This window comes from Candoia aspera, chromosome 4 (assembly GCF_035149785.1).
Source record: "Candoia aspera isolate rCanAsp1 chromosome 4, rCanAsp1.hap2, whole genome shotgun sequence".
Taxonomy (NCBI): domain Eukaryota; kingdom Metazoa; phylum Chordata; class Lepidosauria; order Squamata; family Boidae; genus Candoia; species Candoia aspera.
Genome location: NC_086156.1, coordinates 62,184,263 through 62,201,713, shown reverse-complemented (window position 1 = coordinate 62,201,713; position 17,451 = coordinate 62,184,263). Strand labels below are relative to the sequence as shown.

General features: G+C 41.9%; 1 protein-coding gene across 5 annotated transcripts in view; it reads left to right on the top strand.

The window, feature by feature from the left end:
* The window catches only part of INVS (inversin), a 126,339-nt gene that overhangs the window by 27,329 nt on the left and 81,559 nt on the right, over positions 1-17,451 (top strand). For all 5 annotated transcript variants that reach the window (XM_063304250.1, XM_063304247.1, XM_063304248.1 and 2 more), the window contains one exon: positions 1,534-1,700. In XM_063304250.1, coding sequence (XP_063160320.1) covers positions 1,534-1,700 — 167 coding nt within the window. The remainder of the gene's footprint in view (positions 1-1,533; positions 1,701-17,451) is intronic.

Genomic DNA, 17,451 nt, shown 5'->3' with positions numbered 1-17,451 from the left:
AAGGCACTCTCATTCCAGTCCAGATCTCCTGCAAACAGCTTGAAATCAGCAATGTAGATTCCCACTCTCTTGTTGCCTTGATTGAGCTTCCGAATTTCCCGGCTGGCAGTGACCTCTCTGATCGGGTCATCAAAGTGTGCTCGGAAACTTGCCAAAAAGTTCTGGTAGTCGTTGAGAATCGGGTCGTTGTTCTCCACCATGGGAATAGCCCATTTGGCTGCTGGTCCCTTTAGCAGACTTAAAATGAAGGTGACTCTGGTTCTGTCTGTGGGAAACTCTGCCGGTCTGCTGTCAAAAAACATTGTGCACTGTGTGAGAAAGGTTCTCAACTGTCCTGCTTCTCCTCCAAACTTCTCTGGTAGACTGCCCTGGGATCTCAAGACTACTGGCGGAGCTGCTGCTGCTGCTGCTGCTGGCACCGGCTGTGGGTTAATCGGAGCTGGTTGTTATAACTGCTGTAGCATGGCAGCTTGTAATGTGTTGATCTGGAGATCTACTTGTTGTTAGTGTTGTTGCAGGGCTGCTGCCAATTGTTGGATGGCTTGCCAAATTTCCTGGTTTTCCGAAGACATTTTCCAAATGTCTCTCCTTTATTTTCTTGTTCCTCCCTCTTTCAATGGGAGTAGGAGTTTGTTAGGATTGATGTCCTAACAGTCAGAAATCACGCTGAGACAAGGAGTAGGTCTCTAGTGTTTATTACTGCTACATTAAACAGAATCCTAACAAACTGAAAAAGCGTGGGAAAAACCCAGACAGATAAACCCCGAAAGTTAGGGCGGGTCTGATCGGTGTCTCTTTGAATGGCTGCTTAATTCCTCAGTATTACGCATGTGTTTTCCCCCCTGGATAGGGGCCCCCTCCTGCTCGCCATCAGTACTCATGACAGGCCTGGGGAAAACTTCTCATAGTATCAGTTTTGTACAAGTCTAATTGTTCCCAAGTAGAGCTGATGTTCAGTTGGAAGATAGATATCAAAAGCAAATAAGCAAAATCTCTCTTTTCCTGTTCTGTTCAGAATGGCATAAGGAGGCAGATCAGGTAACCTAATTGTTCCTATATTCAAAGCATGTCAGTCCTGCCTAAGGCCTACCTTTATTGGCTGAGTGGGCATGCATAGGGTACACTTCATTACCATTTATATTAATTTCTTCTTGGCTCTTCTTCCTTCTCTAGGTAGCTATTCCACAAGAGCAATTTCAGAATCTGGATTTTATCATATTTCCTTGTTGGTAAAATTTGATTAATTGATACATATGTGCCTATGGAATTTAAAGGGTTGTTTCTGTTGGCTTCCTTTAGTAACATTAAGTAAATCATTGCCAGGGATTCCAGCTTTATGTTTGTAATGTGTCTCCTTAGTGGAGCCATTCCCCTTATTAATATCCATGCCTACTGATGTTGAGTTAGCAGGATGGCATTCCCTGCTAAAATCTGTCATTCAGTTATATTTATTTTCCTCATAAGGTATGTGCATACTGTACATGCAGGTCTGTATAAAACCTAACAATACCTTTCATGTTCTTACTGTTATAGGTAATCCTGATCTGAAAGATAAAGAGGACCAGTTTGGAAGAACTCCTCTCATGTATTGCATCTTGGCTGATAGGCTAGACTGTGCTGAGGCTTTATTGAAGACAGGAACAGATGTTGATAAAGCTGATCATAGTCAGAGGACAGGTCTCCATCTTGCTGCACAAAAGGTAACTAAATAATATTAAAAGCTCGGATATACATACTGGAATTGGAGAGTTCTGTGTGCCTAAAACAACCTTATGTGCATTTCTCAGATGACAGTCATCCTTTTTCTTCTTCATTACGTTAAACCAAGTCATTCTTGGAACTAAATAGGATGCTTTAAAATAGAAGGCAAGTTGTTCGAAGTTTAAAAAATACAAATATTTACCAGTTCTTAGATAGAGAACAAATGGATTTGAGAGATGTAGGTGAGAGCCACCTTGCTACAAGAAATATATACGACTGGAATGGGGATGGCAGAGTGGGGTAGAATCTGAGCCAGCTGCTAAAAATGCTAATCCATTTTGGGATGCATTAACAGGGCCATAGAGTCCAGATTACAGAAAGTAACTACTGTATTCCACACACAGACACATTTGCTGGAGGAAAGAATTATCAAAAATTAGTTCCAGTCAACTAGTGTGAGAAAAGGGGCAAGTTGGATAGTGCAATGGACTTTTTGTATCAGTGTGCTTGTTTAAAGAGGTTTTTAAAATTCAGAATTGCCTTTGGTAAACAATAAATCAATTATTAATTTTAAAGGATCACTATCAGCACTCAAACAATGCACTATTCTAAATTTTCAAAAGATTCTAAAGGTGTAAAACTTTTTTGAAAATTGTTTCTATACCTTGAAAGTAATATTACCATTTTTAAATTTAAAAACCATCCTTTATTTTTAATTGAAACCACTGTTAGCTAACTAGTATCCTCTGCTGACATCTTTTATTTCTGACATCTAATCTTGCTTGTCACTGGCTTGCATGCACTGAGTTGACAGACAATACCTAGCTAAAAAGGTCAGGTTGAAAAAAGCAGAGAAAAAAGAGCAGTATATTGAATTAAGGTGAATAACGAATCAGTTTCAATGAAAGTGACTTTGAATTGTTTTTGTTTTTTCTCTTAATATCCTCTGTATGTGTGCTTGTGTGGTCTTGCTTTAGAGTTTTAACAAAGCAAGCAAGCTAGCTGTATTTCTATTTATCGCCATAAAATATCAGGCTAGAAGCAGGTATATTTTAGGACAATAGATTAAAATGCAGCTTTCAAAAATGTAAATAAAAAATTACTTACATCTATAATTAACACCTGTATTCTTTTTAGTTTAGATCTTTTACATTAAAAGTTTACAAAATGGTTTTGCCAGGGGGCAGGATATAGACCATAACTGTGTCAAACCCTCCTTTATACCGTAGTATTGTAGCAAACTTGCTGATTTGGTTCTTTGTGTACAGAGATTTTGGAATCAAGTTTGTTTCTCTTATTTTTAGTTTTCATTTTCTAGATAAGAATATTTGAAATGGAAACTATAAATATAGGAAAAGGAGAAATTTTGGCAAGGCTGTCTGAAATAAAATCACAGAGCATCTTTGCTAATTTTTCCTTCCTGCAGGCAGCTTGAATCTTTCATTTTTGACTGAAATATGAACAAACTCTGTTCTCATTTCCTTAAGGCTACCAGATCTGGGCTGCATAAATCTAGATGTCAGCTAGATGATAGCAAAGAGGGACAGAAAAATGCAACCTAGATCTGGTAGCCCTACAATTCCTAAAGTATAACTAACATTCTTGCATTTTTCTGTCCCTCTTTGCTATCATCTAGTTGACATCTAGATTTATGCAGCCCAGATCTGGTAGCCTTAAAGAATAACTAACATTCATTATTGAGAATGGGGGTGTGGTGGCTCAGTGGTTAAGATGCCAGGCTTGTCAACCGGAAGGTTGCAAGTTCGGCGGTTCGAGACCCGAGCACTGCGTGACAGAGTGAGCTTCCACACTCACTCCAGCTCTTGCCAACCTAACAAGTCGAAAGCATGCAAATGCGAGTAGATAAATAGGTACTGCTTCGGCGGGAAGGTAACAGCATTCCATGACTGTCCTGCTGGCCACCTGACCACGGAAGTGTCTTTGTACAAAGCTGGCTCTTTGACCATGAAACGGAGATGAGCACCGCCCCCTAGTGACAGACACAACTAAACGGGAACCTTTACCTTTACTTTTTATTATTGAGAATACCCTGTTAGTACAAGGGCAGTGGGAAGAATATCTTTAATAAATGGTTAATAATACTTATATACTTATACCCTGTAGCCAGCCCTACAGGTGGGAGCCCGTAATAAGTGATAAGAAGGAATAAACTTTGTTCATTAATGGAAGAATTTAAAGATGCTTATGTTAAAATCAGACTTCTCATGTTGCCTTTACTGTTTGTACTTTCTGGTCACTGTAGTGAATATTATGCCAGATAATGTTTTTATTTGTTACAAGGCAGTTTTGCCTAGTTCTATTCTAGAAAATCTAACTTCTTCCATGTAAATTTATTAATGTTGTAGAAAAAGTGGTGTGCCAAGAAATATTCAAATGGATTCTGTCTTACCTGAAAACATTTGTCTTCCTTACAAAGAAATACTCTGACCCAAATAGTCCAATACAAAGAAGTTACAGGTGCATTTCTCTAACTTATTGTAGAAGCTGTAGTCACAAAAGTTTTGAAGAAGTGCTTCTGCTTGATCTTCATGAAGGGCTGGATCCTCAATGTAAATTAGCACATCATCTAAACAAACCATCAAGAACTTGTCCAGGGAAGTTCTGGTCAATGAGAGGAGTATTAGAGCCTCCTGGAGGCCAAAAGGCATGACTCTGTCTTTAATCTGCCCATATCAATAATTGAAGGTGCTTTAGTATTCATTCCTGTCTTTCATCTAAAGCAGATCGTAAACCCCTTCTGAGGTCAGTTTGGTAAAGACTTGTACCTTCTGTAATCTTTCTAAAGAATACAGAAATAATGGGAAGGGGGTAGTGATTTCTATGTAGTTCAGAAGTTCCTAATTATGGACTGTACACAGGGAGCCTTGCTTCTTCTTGACAAAATGTCGAAATCTAAGGAATTGTTTAAGGTCTGAAACAGTGCTTGATGTCTGTAATAGAATGGATGAACAAAAACAATAGAAATGAAGCAAGGATACTTCAAGGAATAGAAATTTCACCTGTGGTGAATTATCCCTTTTGCTCCTGCTCCAAATGCCTATGTATTTTTTGGCCTCCGTGTTTTCCTATTAAGATACAGAGAGGTAAGCCAGATATTTCAAGGTGATACATATTTTGGTAGAACTGGTACAGCAAATCATTCAGAAATCATCCACTTCTCCCAATGAGCCATTTCTGAAGAGGTCAGTATTTCCAGGGCAGATAGTATACTCATATGTTCATAGCCCTCTAATAATCAGAAGTCCAGGTTACAATTTCAATAATGTCCTTGTGCAAGTTTCTTTTTCTTCTCTTTTAATTTGCTATGAATTTATAAATGTATAAACTCTAAATGTATTTTAGAGTTGTTTTGCCTCCACTGATACTTTTTAGCTTTTGTTGTTGAACCATAGAGCTGAAAGGGGCCATTTAGAACAGGTTCTATGCCTTGTTCAATACAAAAATCCATATTACAGTATCTCTGATAGATGACTGTCTAGCCTCTGTTAGAAGCCCACCAGCATTCTTGATACTTGGACTTGATGTTGAGCTACTCTTACTTTTAAGAGTTTTTTTCCTAATATCCAGTTGGAATCTAGTTTCCTTATATCTCATTATTCTGTGTCTTGTACTTCTGTGTAACCTTATTTTAGGTATTTGAAGAGTGTTGTTACAACATACCCCCACTCAGTCTGCTTTTTTCAAGACTAAACAAATCTGTCTTCCTTTAATCTCTCTTCTTAAGATTTAATTTATTATTTAAAAGGTGAACCAAAGTGGCTGTGCTTGTGCGCATGCATGAATGCATGCATGCACACACACACACATATATATACACCTAAACATTTTTGAAGTAGCCATGCAAGCCTTCTTAATGATAAATCTGAGATTATTTAACTATTGGTAGCTATCCTCCTTTTTTTTTCCAGTTTGGCACTGTCCTTGTTGAACTGTGGTGCTCAGAATGTTAAATTTTGCCCTGTTGTTTTGGTCTACTATTCAAGTTTGTCTAGCAGTTTTTAAAATTCATTTCCCTTCTAAAGTGCCAGCTGCTTCTCCCAGTTTTGTGACATCAACAAACTTGATAATCATTCCCTCAACTCTTCATCCAGTCATTAATTAAAATATTGAACAATGCAGGGCACAGCACAAAAACCTCAGCCACTCCATACTACTCTCTAAGCTGATGAGGAACCATTTACTCTCTGGATGTGGCTTTCAGCCAATTATGAATTCATCAAATGATTGTGTCCTCTAGTCAGTATTTTACCATCTTAATAGTGTATGGGATATTTTATCAAATGTTTTCCTTCCATGGCTTAGTTTTCATTAACCTAGGTATTCTCAAAGTTTGCAATACTCTGACCGCCTAAAATGATAAACAAATATGTGTGAACCCTCTCCCCTGAATAAAACTAATTGTTTCATTTGGTTAGACTGGGGCAAAAAATAAATATACCACTTATTATAAGGTATGTCATGTTCTTGACTTAAGCTCCTTTTATCAGCATATTGATTATATTTAGTTTTTTTTTCTTACCATCAAATAGAACATTTTCCATTTAGAAAGGGTAGAGATAAAAAAGCTTTTCCCAGGAAAAGTGGGGACTCTGTTAAAACCTGCTCCAGGCTTTGCTCCCATTTTGCTGCAAGCCTGCTAAAGTCTTCTCTGGGCTTGCTCCCTGTTTTAGGTATGCAAGTCCATTGTGCACTTGAACTGACAAAGCAGGAGTGAGTTTTGACAGTGTCCCCACTTTACCTGCACAATTCTGATCCACATTAAAAAAAACCAACTCTAATCTTGCATAAAATTGCTCACAATCCCTACTAGTTCGTGATTCATAGCTTAAGATCCCTTTCATTCCAGCTTCATTTTTCACTTAAGCCAGCAGTTTCCAAAGTGTATGCTATGGTGCCCCAGGGCACCACAGCAAACTCACAGGGTCACTATCAGATTGTACACTACTCGCTCAAAGTGTCTCATAGATTTAGACTAGGGGCATGAAAAAAATTACCAAGATACTAAATGCTGTGAACTGAGAAAATTTGGGAACATCTGACATAAACCATTCCCACTTCATTGAAAAAAATCGCCTTTTACAGATTTTGATATACTTAGTTCAAAACAAAGTATTCCTGAGGAACATACTGTTAATGGCTATAACATAACCAATGGAGATGCAATCATGCTGTTATATCCTAGTGTACTTCATGATCTATTAAAGCATTTTGTATCACAAAAATATTATCATTTTATGATTTCAAGAACCAAGTTCTAGAAAGTATTTATTGCTTCAGAAAATCAAAGAGAAGACTACCATGTTATGTTTCACCCAGGCTCAGGTTCTATAAGAAAAGCAGTCTAAGTGAAAGTGCCATTTTTCTTCATGTATGTGTACAGAGTAAGGGAGATGACCTTGTCAGAGATAGGTGAGATCTATTACCAAAGCAACAAGAGGAAAAACATATCTTAGGTCCAAAACAAGAAGAAAATATGCAGAAGCAGCTCAGGACACCTCCCTAATTCACATGAGTATAAGGGGAGAAGGTATAGCATAACCAGACTTGCATGATTCTGTTATTATAGCTACTCTCAATAAAAATAGTCTTAGTCTTCCTGTGGAGTTGTTTCCTGCTCTGGTCTATCTAGTGGGGCTGACAGTATGCCTAATCGTACTGAAATTCTATTCAATGAAGTATTTTGGGAGTTCAATGTGGTTTGCTGAACAGTTTCTATTTTTATGAAGAACTTGCAAATGGATGAAGCTTATGGTTATATGCAAATAGAAATTCAAGTATAAGTTTCAGTTGTTCTAAAAGTTTAAAACATAAAACATTTCAATATTTTGCTTAAATGTGAGATTCCTTTTGTTGCATTTTGCAACTATGTGAATTGGATAATTCCTGCAAATATTGCTTAGGGTGTACATTTGAGAGCTTTAACAGCTTCTATAAGTACTCTGGGCATTGATTTGTGGTTTGATGTACATGGAATATATTCAAAGCTGAAAACTGAGCTGTGTTTCGATCATGAGTTTGATGTTAAATTTTCTTGGTGATTTGTAAGTTTCTGTAATATGTTTGAACTATCTATGAAAATAAAGCTCTGGGTAGCTTACAAAAATCAAAGAAATTACAATAAAATCAATAAAGCATAAAAAATCAAGATTAAGATGGCAGGCGCAATGAAGTGAGGGGTCTCATTCTCCCTCACCAAAAGCCTGGTTGAAGAGCCAAGTTTTCATGGTTCTTCTAAGCAACAGCAGACTGGAGGCCATCTAGTTCTAAGGGGAACCTCATTCCAGAGAGCAGGCATTGCTACAGAGAAAGCACGCTTCCAGGGTCCTGATAGATAACATTGTTTAATCGAAGGAACCCAGAGCTGCAGGATTGAATTGCCCAGTCAGATGCTATGGGAGACAGGCAGTCCCTCAAGTAACCAGGCCCTATGCCATTTAGGGCTAATAGGTAACAACCAGCACCATGAATCACACCTGAAAGCAGACTGGCAGGATCTGTGAGTCCAGGAAGACCCCCAGATTGTGTACCAACCTTAAAGGAGGAAGTCACCCAATCCAAGGTCAAAAATGGAATATCCCCAGAACAGAGTGGCCCAAACACCCACAGCCACTCAGTCTGTGTAGAACTGAGTTGAAGATTCCTTCCCATCCAAACCCACACAGCATCCTGGTACTGGAACAGAACCTTGACAGCCTCACTTAGCTGGCCTTTAGTCGAAAGATATAATTGGGTATCATCAGCATACTGATGATACTGAGCTCCAGAATGGCAGATGACCTCAGCCAGCACTTTCATGTAGATGTTGAAAAGGAGATGAGAGAGAAGAGAACCCTGCAGCACCCTACACAGGAGGGCCTAGGAAGTGATCTCCCCCAACCAACACTGAATGGAACCGGCCCCAGAAAAAGGAAGAAAACCCGTGCAAAATGGTATCTCCAATTCCCAATCCATGGAGCCAGCTCAGAAGGATACTGTGGTTGATGATATCAAAAGCTGCTGAGAGATCAAGAAGCACAAGGATGAATGCACCACTGCCATCCCAGCTGCACCACAGGTCATCAACAGGCACAACCAAGGATGTCACAGTACTAAATCCCAGCCTGAAACCCAACTGAAATGGATCAAGCTAATAGGTTTCTTCCAGGGTTCTTATCAACTGCAGACTGGCCATCTTCTCAACAACATTGTCCAACCTTTTTGGGGAAAACCTCCTCCAACCTTTCCCAAAAGTTTGGAGTCTGGTCGGCTGTTGTCAAAAACCATTGTGTCCAAGGACAGCGTCTTGAGGAGGGGGTGTAATATTGCCTCTTTCAAGGCAGGAGGTACCACCCCCTCCTTCAGAGAGGCTGACACCACTGCATGGACCCAACCACAGATTACCTCCCTGGCCGCTTTTACAATCCAAGAGGGGCCCAGGTCCAGTAAACAGGTGGCCAAGCTGACAGCAAAGAGAACCCTGTCCACTTCCTTAGGAAGTGATTTTGGGATACATTTAAGGCATACTATGTATTATTACAGCCTGAGAAAGACCATACTAGATGTGTAAGTTAGAAACCAATATCTTTACTCAAAGTGGATGCTAAAATATTAACTGCAATACTAGCCAGGAGGTTACAGAAAGTAATACTGTCTATAAGATACCCATTGAAGTCTGGATTTGTAAAAAAAAAAATAGATAAGCGTCTGACATTATCTGCCTGGTGATTGATATGTTAGATATCAGCTATTTTAATTTCATTAGATGCTGAAAAGGACTTTGATGTGGTTCGGATTGAATTTATGAAGTGTATTCTAAGAAGGTACAGGTTTCTACCATATTTTGCTCATTGGATTTCAGTTAGGTATCTTCAACCAGTGGCTTGTGTTGCAATAAATGGATTCGTCTCCCAACCTATAATACTATATGATGGTAGCCATCAAAGATGCTCTTTGCCTTCTTTAATCTTCAAAATGGTTCTTGAACCATTGGTTTCCATTAGATAGTCTCAACATATTACGGTTGTGGTGACACTCAGGATTGAATATAAATTCAGCAATATCATATAATGATATAATGACTATTTGGATAATTATACAATGTTGCTACTAAAATTACTGTTTTTCAAAGGGTCAGATGCTAGCATCTTAAAATAAATGTATTTTATTTGGGATCAGGGTAAATGTAAGAATTGAGCTAAGGTGAACAGATGCGAGTTGAATTCAATCTAATTAATTCAAAATAACATCAGAATAGCTTCAGATTAACACAAAATGGACCAGAGTTGGTCGACCCACATGCTTCTGAATGGCTGTGCATCAGGAGAAACTAGAGGACAATCATCATCATGGAGTGCTGAGTGAGTTTTTCTCTGAGAGGTGTACTGTGCATGACTAATAGAAATCTGAGTCCTCCTGACAGAATTGCTGCATACTTGATTCAAATCCCACGTTGAATTTGTTTCTCCCTCCATCTCTCCCTCTGTCTCTCTCTTCTACTCCTTTTCTTTACTCTTTTTTACAATATAATTTTCTTATTATATTTCAAGTTGCTTTCATATTTTTCAAAATGCTATCTCTTTCTTGCTTCCTTGAAGTTTAAACTGACAAGATAGTATGCAATTCAGCAATACTAGACTAAAACATGTTTGGATCTTTTGAGTCATTTTTGTTTGTTTCAAAACAACTGTTCTATGCTCCCACTATCAAATTATCTTGAAGAGGCAGAATACATTCATTTATCTTCTTGCTAATTTTTAAAAGGAAGCCTTGGTAACAGTTCAAACATGTTCTGTGTTTTAAGGAGGTTAGTGACATGGAGCCCATGCTCAGTTGACTTTTGTTTCAAAATTACAGGACTGTTTTCTTTTTCCCCAGAGTTTGACTCTGGAGAAGAATAGATATATCTGACTTAATTGAGGTAAGGTCACTTCTCAAACAGCCTCCCTGCTCAGAAATATGTGTGTCACCATCAACAGATTTTTCTTCCATGTCTAGAAAAGATTTAATTCTCTCAATCAACACATTGCTATCTGTCCACAAAAAATATTTTGTCAGAAAAGTATTCTGTAAATCACCCTAGATCTCCCTTTCCTGTAGCACCACAACAATCTAACCTAGTTATTTATCAATAACACACCCATTATACAGAGACGACTAGTTCCTGTGGTAGTAGATGTGCTGCCTTGTTGAGTACCCAGCACATTTTTTCTTAATTACCTGTAGACTTACACAGGTCTCAAGGCTATAGAAACAGGAGGTTTTCACTTAAAATACTGATGAAGCAAGAAGAATGAAGGAGATTAAGAGCTTTCAAAACTGATTGAGGTCAAGCAGTGTCAAACAGTTTTTGAAACTGAGGGAATTTCTAGACTTCTGGTGGGCCATAAAGTCTGGTGTTTTTTATTTTTTTATTTATTTAAATTCTGAAATTCCAGTACTTATGTCCAAATCCTTTGATGTGTATGAAGTGTGTCTTTGAATTCCAGTGATTTTACATATGCTTAAGTAAGAGGAGCAAATGTCAGTCCAAATATTTTAAATGACAAATTCCATAAAGTATCTGAAAAAAGAATCCAAGGATAATATTATAACTTGAGATAGCTACTGGTTCCTTGATTACTTTAGATTTCTCTGTCATAGTGCTATGATATAAATCCTTTTTCTTTGCCTTTACAGAAGGGTATTTAACACAGATTTGCCTGAAAATTACAGTGTAATGTGCCAACAGTGATAGGGGGAGATATGCCCAATTAAATGCAAAATTCCAGAGGTTAGCCAGAAGAGATAAGGAATTATTTTTAAACAAGCAATGTGCGGAAGTAGAAGAAGACAATAGAATAGGAAGGACAAGAGACTTCTTCCAGAAAATTAGAAACATTGGAGGTAAATTCCAGGCAAAAATGGGTATGATCAAAAACAAAGATGGCAAGGACCTAGCAGAAGAAGAAGAGATCAAGAAAAGGTGGCAAGAATATACAGAAGACCTGTATAGGAAGGATAACAATATCGGGGATAACTTTGACGGTGTGGTCAGTGAGCTAGAGCCAGACATCCTGAAGAGTGAGGTTGAATGGGCCTTAAGAAGCATTGCTAATAACAAGGCAGCAGGAGACGACGGCATCCCAGCTGAACTGTTCAAAATCTTGCAAGATGATGCTGTCAAGGTAATGCATGCTATATGCCAGCAAATTTGGAAAACACAAGAATGGCCATCAGACTGGAAAAAATCAACTTATATCCCCATACCAAAAAAGGGAAACACTAAAGAATGTTCAAACTATCGAACAGTGGCACTCATTTCACATGTGTAACGATTGCCTAAACCCAAATACTCAGTCTCACAAGCTCGGGCTTAAAGATAACTGATTTATTAAAGGAATAGTATGCAAATACAGAGAAAGCTGAGAATGAGCAAAAGCGCGCCAAATACAAACTTAAAAGCCTTGCTTGTGGGCAGGTCCCGCCCCGTCACCCGTCAGGACGCTCCCCCTCCCAGGTGCTGAATGCGTTAGACGCGCCTGGGAAAGTAACCTTGAACAGGAGCGCAAACCCAAACAAGCATTCCAAGCCCTCAAAACAAGGGAGGGCAACAGAATGGAAAAACCCCGGGTGAAGGGATACGGAACAGAGAATGACATGTGAAACGTTACAATGTTAACCAGACATTAGAATGAGAACATGACATATTGCCCCCCGAAAAGAAATCAGGGAGCCGGTTTGTCAGGATAGGCAGAGTGAAATTGGGCTACGAGACGAGGAGAATGCACGTCTGGAGCAGCAACCCATTCAGGATGAGGGAAATGTTTCCAGCGGACGAGGTATTGTAGAGTAGAGCGCTGGCGTCTGGAATCGAGAATAGATGCCACCTCGAAGTGCTGCTGGTTGTCAATCATGAGGGGAGGTGGAGGAGTGGGTTGCGGATGCCAACGGTCCGATGACAGGCAGGGTTTGAGTAAGCTACAATGGAAAACAGGATGTAAACGTTTAAGGTTGTGAGGTAAATCAAGTTTAAACGTAACAGGGTTGAGCTGAGCAACAATTGGAAAAGGACCGACAAATTTAGGACCAAGTTTTTTAGAGGGTTGTGGGGACTTGATAAACTTAGTTGATAAGTAGACTTTATCCCCGACTGCAAAGGATGGTTCTGGGGAACGCTTTGCATCAGCATGGCGTTTATAGGTGGCTTGGGCATGGTGGAGAGCGAGTAGAATATTAGACCATGAATCTTTGAGAGAGTCTGCCCAGCCAGCGAGGGTGGCTGGGAGTGGTTGAGGATGAGGAAGTTCAGGAATAGGAACAAATTGACGTCCAAAAACTGTTTTAAAGGGAACTTGACCAGTGGTTTGATGAATGGAATTGTTGTAAGCGACCTCAGCAAATGGGAGTAGATCGACCCAGTTGTCTTGCTGGTAGTTAACAAAAGCTCTGAGGTATTGTTCTAATGTAGAATTAACCGCCTCTGTAGATCCGTCCGTTTCCGGATGCCAAGCAGTAGAAAGTGATTGTTTCGTACCCAAAAGTTTCAAAAATGCCCGCCAAAATTGTGACGTAAATTGTGTGCCTCTGTCACTCACCAAACGGGCGGGGATACCGTGGAGGCGGTACACGTGGATGAGGAAGAGGCGTGCCAGCTGTTGTGCGGTGGGGATAGAAGCGCATGGGATAAAGTGGGCTTGTTTGGAGAAAAAGTCTTTGACGACCCAAATGACAGTTTTTCGTTGACTAGGGGGTAGATCCACGATAAAATCCATGGAGATATCTTGCCAAGGGACAGACGGAGTGGCCACGGGTTGAAGGAGACCCTGGGGCTTGCCCGGTTTGCGCTTTATCGCCGCACATACAGGGCACGCAGTGACATATTCCTTTAAGTCTTTGAGTAAAGTGGGCCACCAAAATTGGCGGCGAACGAGGTGCAAAGTTTTCACGTAGCCGAAATGCCCCGCTAGCTTGTCATCGTGGCAGCGCTGGAGTATGGTTTTTCGCATTGCGTCGGGTACATAGAGACGATCGTTGCGCCAGGCAAGATCATCGGTGAAAGTTAACATGTGTCTGTTGGCTTGTAACCAAGTATCTGTTTTAAGGTGGGAGAGCAACTGTTGTTGCAAATCGGAGGGAATTGACAAGGGAGGCGGGCCGCTGGAAGGCTGAGCGGCTGGAGGCGGAGTCGATTGTGCTCGGGTCTGGCTGCGAGTCACCGCTGCCAGACTTAATTGTTTGTCGGTCCAGACGGTGCCTTGGACCGTTGGCCCTGGGCCAGCATCTTGGGGTCTGCGCGAGAGTGCATCAGCCAAAAAGTTTTTCTTGCCTGGTATAAATTTAAGAGTGAAGTCAAAGCGGCTGAAGAACTCAGCCCAGCGCAGCTGTTTGGGACTGAGTTTTCGGCTGGTGCTTAGAGCTTCCAGGTTTTTATGGTCAGTCCAGACCTCAAAAGGGTTGGAAGTACCTTCCAATAGGTGTCGCCACGTTTCTAAAGCCGTTTTTACAGCAAAAGCCTCCTTTTCCCAAACGTGCCATCGTCTCTCTGTTTCAGTGAATTTGCGAGAGAGGTAGGCACAGGGTTTTAAAGTGCCAGATTGGTCAGATTGTAACAAAATTGCGCCTATGGAAAAATCAGAAGCATCAACTTGTACCACGAAGGGTTTAGAGGGGTTTGGATGCTGTAAAATTGGTTCTGTGATAAAAAGTTGTTTGAGCGTTTCGAACGCTTGCTGACAGGCTGGAGTCCATTTAAGGAGCGCGCCTGGGTTCTTCGAACGTCGCGTATCCCCCTGTCCTTTGGTTTTTAACAGTTCAGTAAGGGGGAGGGCGATTTCTGCAAAATTTTGGGCGAATGCCCGATAGAAATTAGAGAATCCAAGGAAACTTTGTAATTGTCTCCTGGTACGGGGAGGCTCCCATGCCACAATAGCTTCTACTTTTGCAGGGTCCATTTCAATGCCCTGAGCTGAAATTCGGTAACCTAGGTAATCAATTTGCGACTGATGAAACGCACATTTTGACAGTTTTGCGTACAATTCTGCTTTTTTCAATTTAGCCAATACCTGACGCACCAAGTGGATATGTTCTGACATGGTTTCAGTATAAATCAATACATCATCCAAATATACCAGTACTCCCTTAAATAGGTGGTCATGCAAGACCTCATTGATTAACTGCATAAAAACCCCGGGTGCCCCAGATAAACCGAAAGGTAAGACTTTATATTGGAAAGCCCCAAGAGGACAGTTAAATGCTGTTTTCCACTCATCCCCTTTCCTTATGCGAATGCGAAAATAAGCTTCTCTCAAATCCAGTTTTGAGAAGATTTTGCCTCTGGCCAGATGTGATAACATATCTTTGATCAGGGGCAAAGGATATTTATTTAATATTGAGACCGCATTGAGCCCGCGGAAATCGGTACAAAGTCTTAATGACCCATCCTTTTTTGGCCGAAATAGGACAGGAGCTCCTACCGGGGAATTTGCCGGCTCAATGAAACCCCTAGCCAGGTTTTTGTCAATGAACTCCCTTAGCGTGGTAAGCTCTTTGGGAGACATGGGATATATTTTCGGGTGAGGCAATTTTACATTTGGTAAAAACTCAATGGCACAGTCCGTTTTTCGGTGGGGTGGCAAGCGATCCGCTTCTTTTTCCCCAAATACTTCAGCAAAATCCTGATACTGATTGGGTAGTCCTTCAAGAGGTTGAAGCGTTTGCACAGTAGTATACGCTACCCCTCCACCCTCCATGTCCTCCAGTAGGTCCTTTTCGGGTACTTTGTAAAATCCATCTGCAAACGTTACAGTTCTATGGAGCCAGTTGATAAAAGGGTTTTGTTGCACAAACCAAGGCATTCCCAGGATTACCAGAGGACCCCCTACTGGAGCTACCACAAATGGCAGCTTTTCTTGATGGGAGCCCATCTGCAAAGCAACCAGTCCCGTGGAAAGATTGACTGCTTTCCCTCCCGCCATAGTTCCATCCAATTGGGTGAAAATCATGGGTCTTGCCAAAGGGAACGTGGGCAGTTCGAGAGCTGCTACCACGTCAGGGTGCATTAGGGAACGGGAGCAACCCGAGTCTAGCATGGCCCACACTTCCACAGTTTTGGTTTTTGAGCTCAGTTTAACTTTAACAGTCAGTGTGGGGAAGTTTCCACTCACCGAATCATGGTTACGCCCGGTTTCTTCCACCTGCCCTAGGGCGCCCTTCAGGGCAGGTGGTAGGCTTTTCCCGCCGGCTGCTGGAATTGCAACTCTTCCTCCTCTTCTCCGAAGGGTAGGTCGGGGGGGTCCAGTTCTGCGAGGGCCGCCTTCAGTTTTCGCGGTGGAGCAGGAGCAGGCGTCTTTACCGTGGGTTTCGTCTGTCGTTCCTCAGGACGGCGTCTCGGGCACGACGTGGCTCGATGCCCTTCTTTCCCACATCTGAGGCACTGACCCTTGGAGAACCGTTGCTCCCTCTCCTCTTCCCAGGTTTTCGGTTTGGGGCGGCTGGCAAGTCCAGATGTGCGCGCTCCTCTAGCAAGACGTGTTTGTCTAAGCTCTTTGGTATGGGCGTAGGTTCGTAGGGCATTTTCTGCGCTTCCCGCCAACTGAATCCACCCATATAGCGTTTTGGGATCGTCTCTGCCTAGCGCCCATCGAAGGATTTCGGGTTCTAGCCCCTGCTTGAACAATTCGATGATTGTTGGCTCAGACCAGTCTTCCACTTTTCCTGCTAAAGCTTTAAACTCCAACGCATATTTAGCAACTGAGAGGGACCCTTGGTAGAGTTTGCGCAGGTCATTTTTGGCCGTTTCTTGAGCTAGGGGGTCTTCGAAATGCTCCTTGAGTGCCCACAAAAATTCATCAAAGTCCTCTAACTCAGTTGCCTCAGCTTGGCATAGTTGCACATACCAATCTGCTGCCCTTCCTCTCAGCTTGTTGGCAATGAAATTGACCTTGCCGTGTTCCGACCGAAAGTTCCGACCCCAATCTTCTATATAATGCTTGGCATTCGTAATAAAGAAGGAGAGCGTTGCGGGATCCCCATCAAACTTCACTCCAAATGGTGGGAAGGTTCTTGCCGGCTCAGCTGGCTGTGGCGGTGCCGCGAATGACAGCGTACGCCGAGCCCCCACAGGTGGTCGATCCCTAGGAGGTCTTGCCTCTCGCTCTCCCCTTTGATGGGCTGATCGAGTCTTACTTCTCCCCCGGGTCGACAGGGTGCTGTGCCTGGGATACTGTGACGGCTCTTCCTCCCAATCCTCCGGGGTGGGCTCTGCCTCTCTGGGCTGATCCTCTCTGGGTAGATCCTTGAGGATCGTCACTATTAAATCCATTTTATCTTCCAATGCCCTCATACGGGCCGGAGTGACCGGCTCCTCCGGGGGTTGGTTGGTTATCACCACCTTCGGTGACAAGGGGACTTCGTGCTCCCAGGACAATTGGGGAGACCCCCTCCCCGTGGTTCTTTCCATAACAGATCTCTGTTCACTCCTAAGACTCTCCTGTATGGATGTCAGCAGCTCGTCCAATTGGGTATCTCGCAACTCCCGACGTGCTGCTCTTTGCGCTCTCGAGGTTAGCGCTGGCCGGCTTTTGGCCACCTCCCGCTCCTCTTCGCCTCCCTCACTTACGCGAAGTTGAGGTTCTGTCATCGCTAGCGTTCCCTCTTATCCAAGGATTGGATGGGGCCAGCGGAAAATGAAAAAAATGATTCTCAGCTTTATGTAACGATTGCCTAAACCCAAATACTCAGTCTCACAAGCTCGGGCTTAAAGATAACTGATTT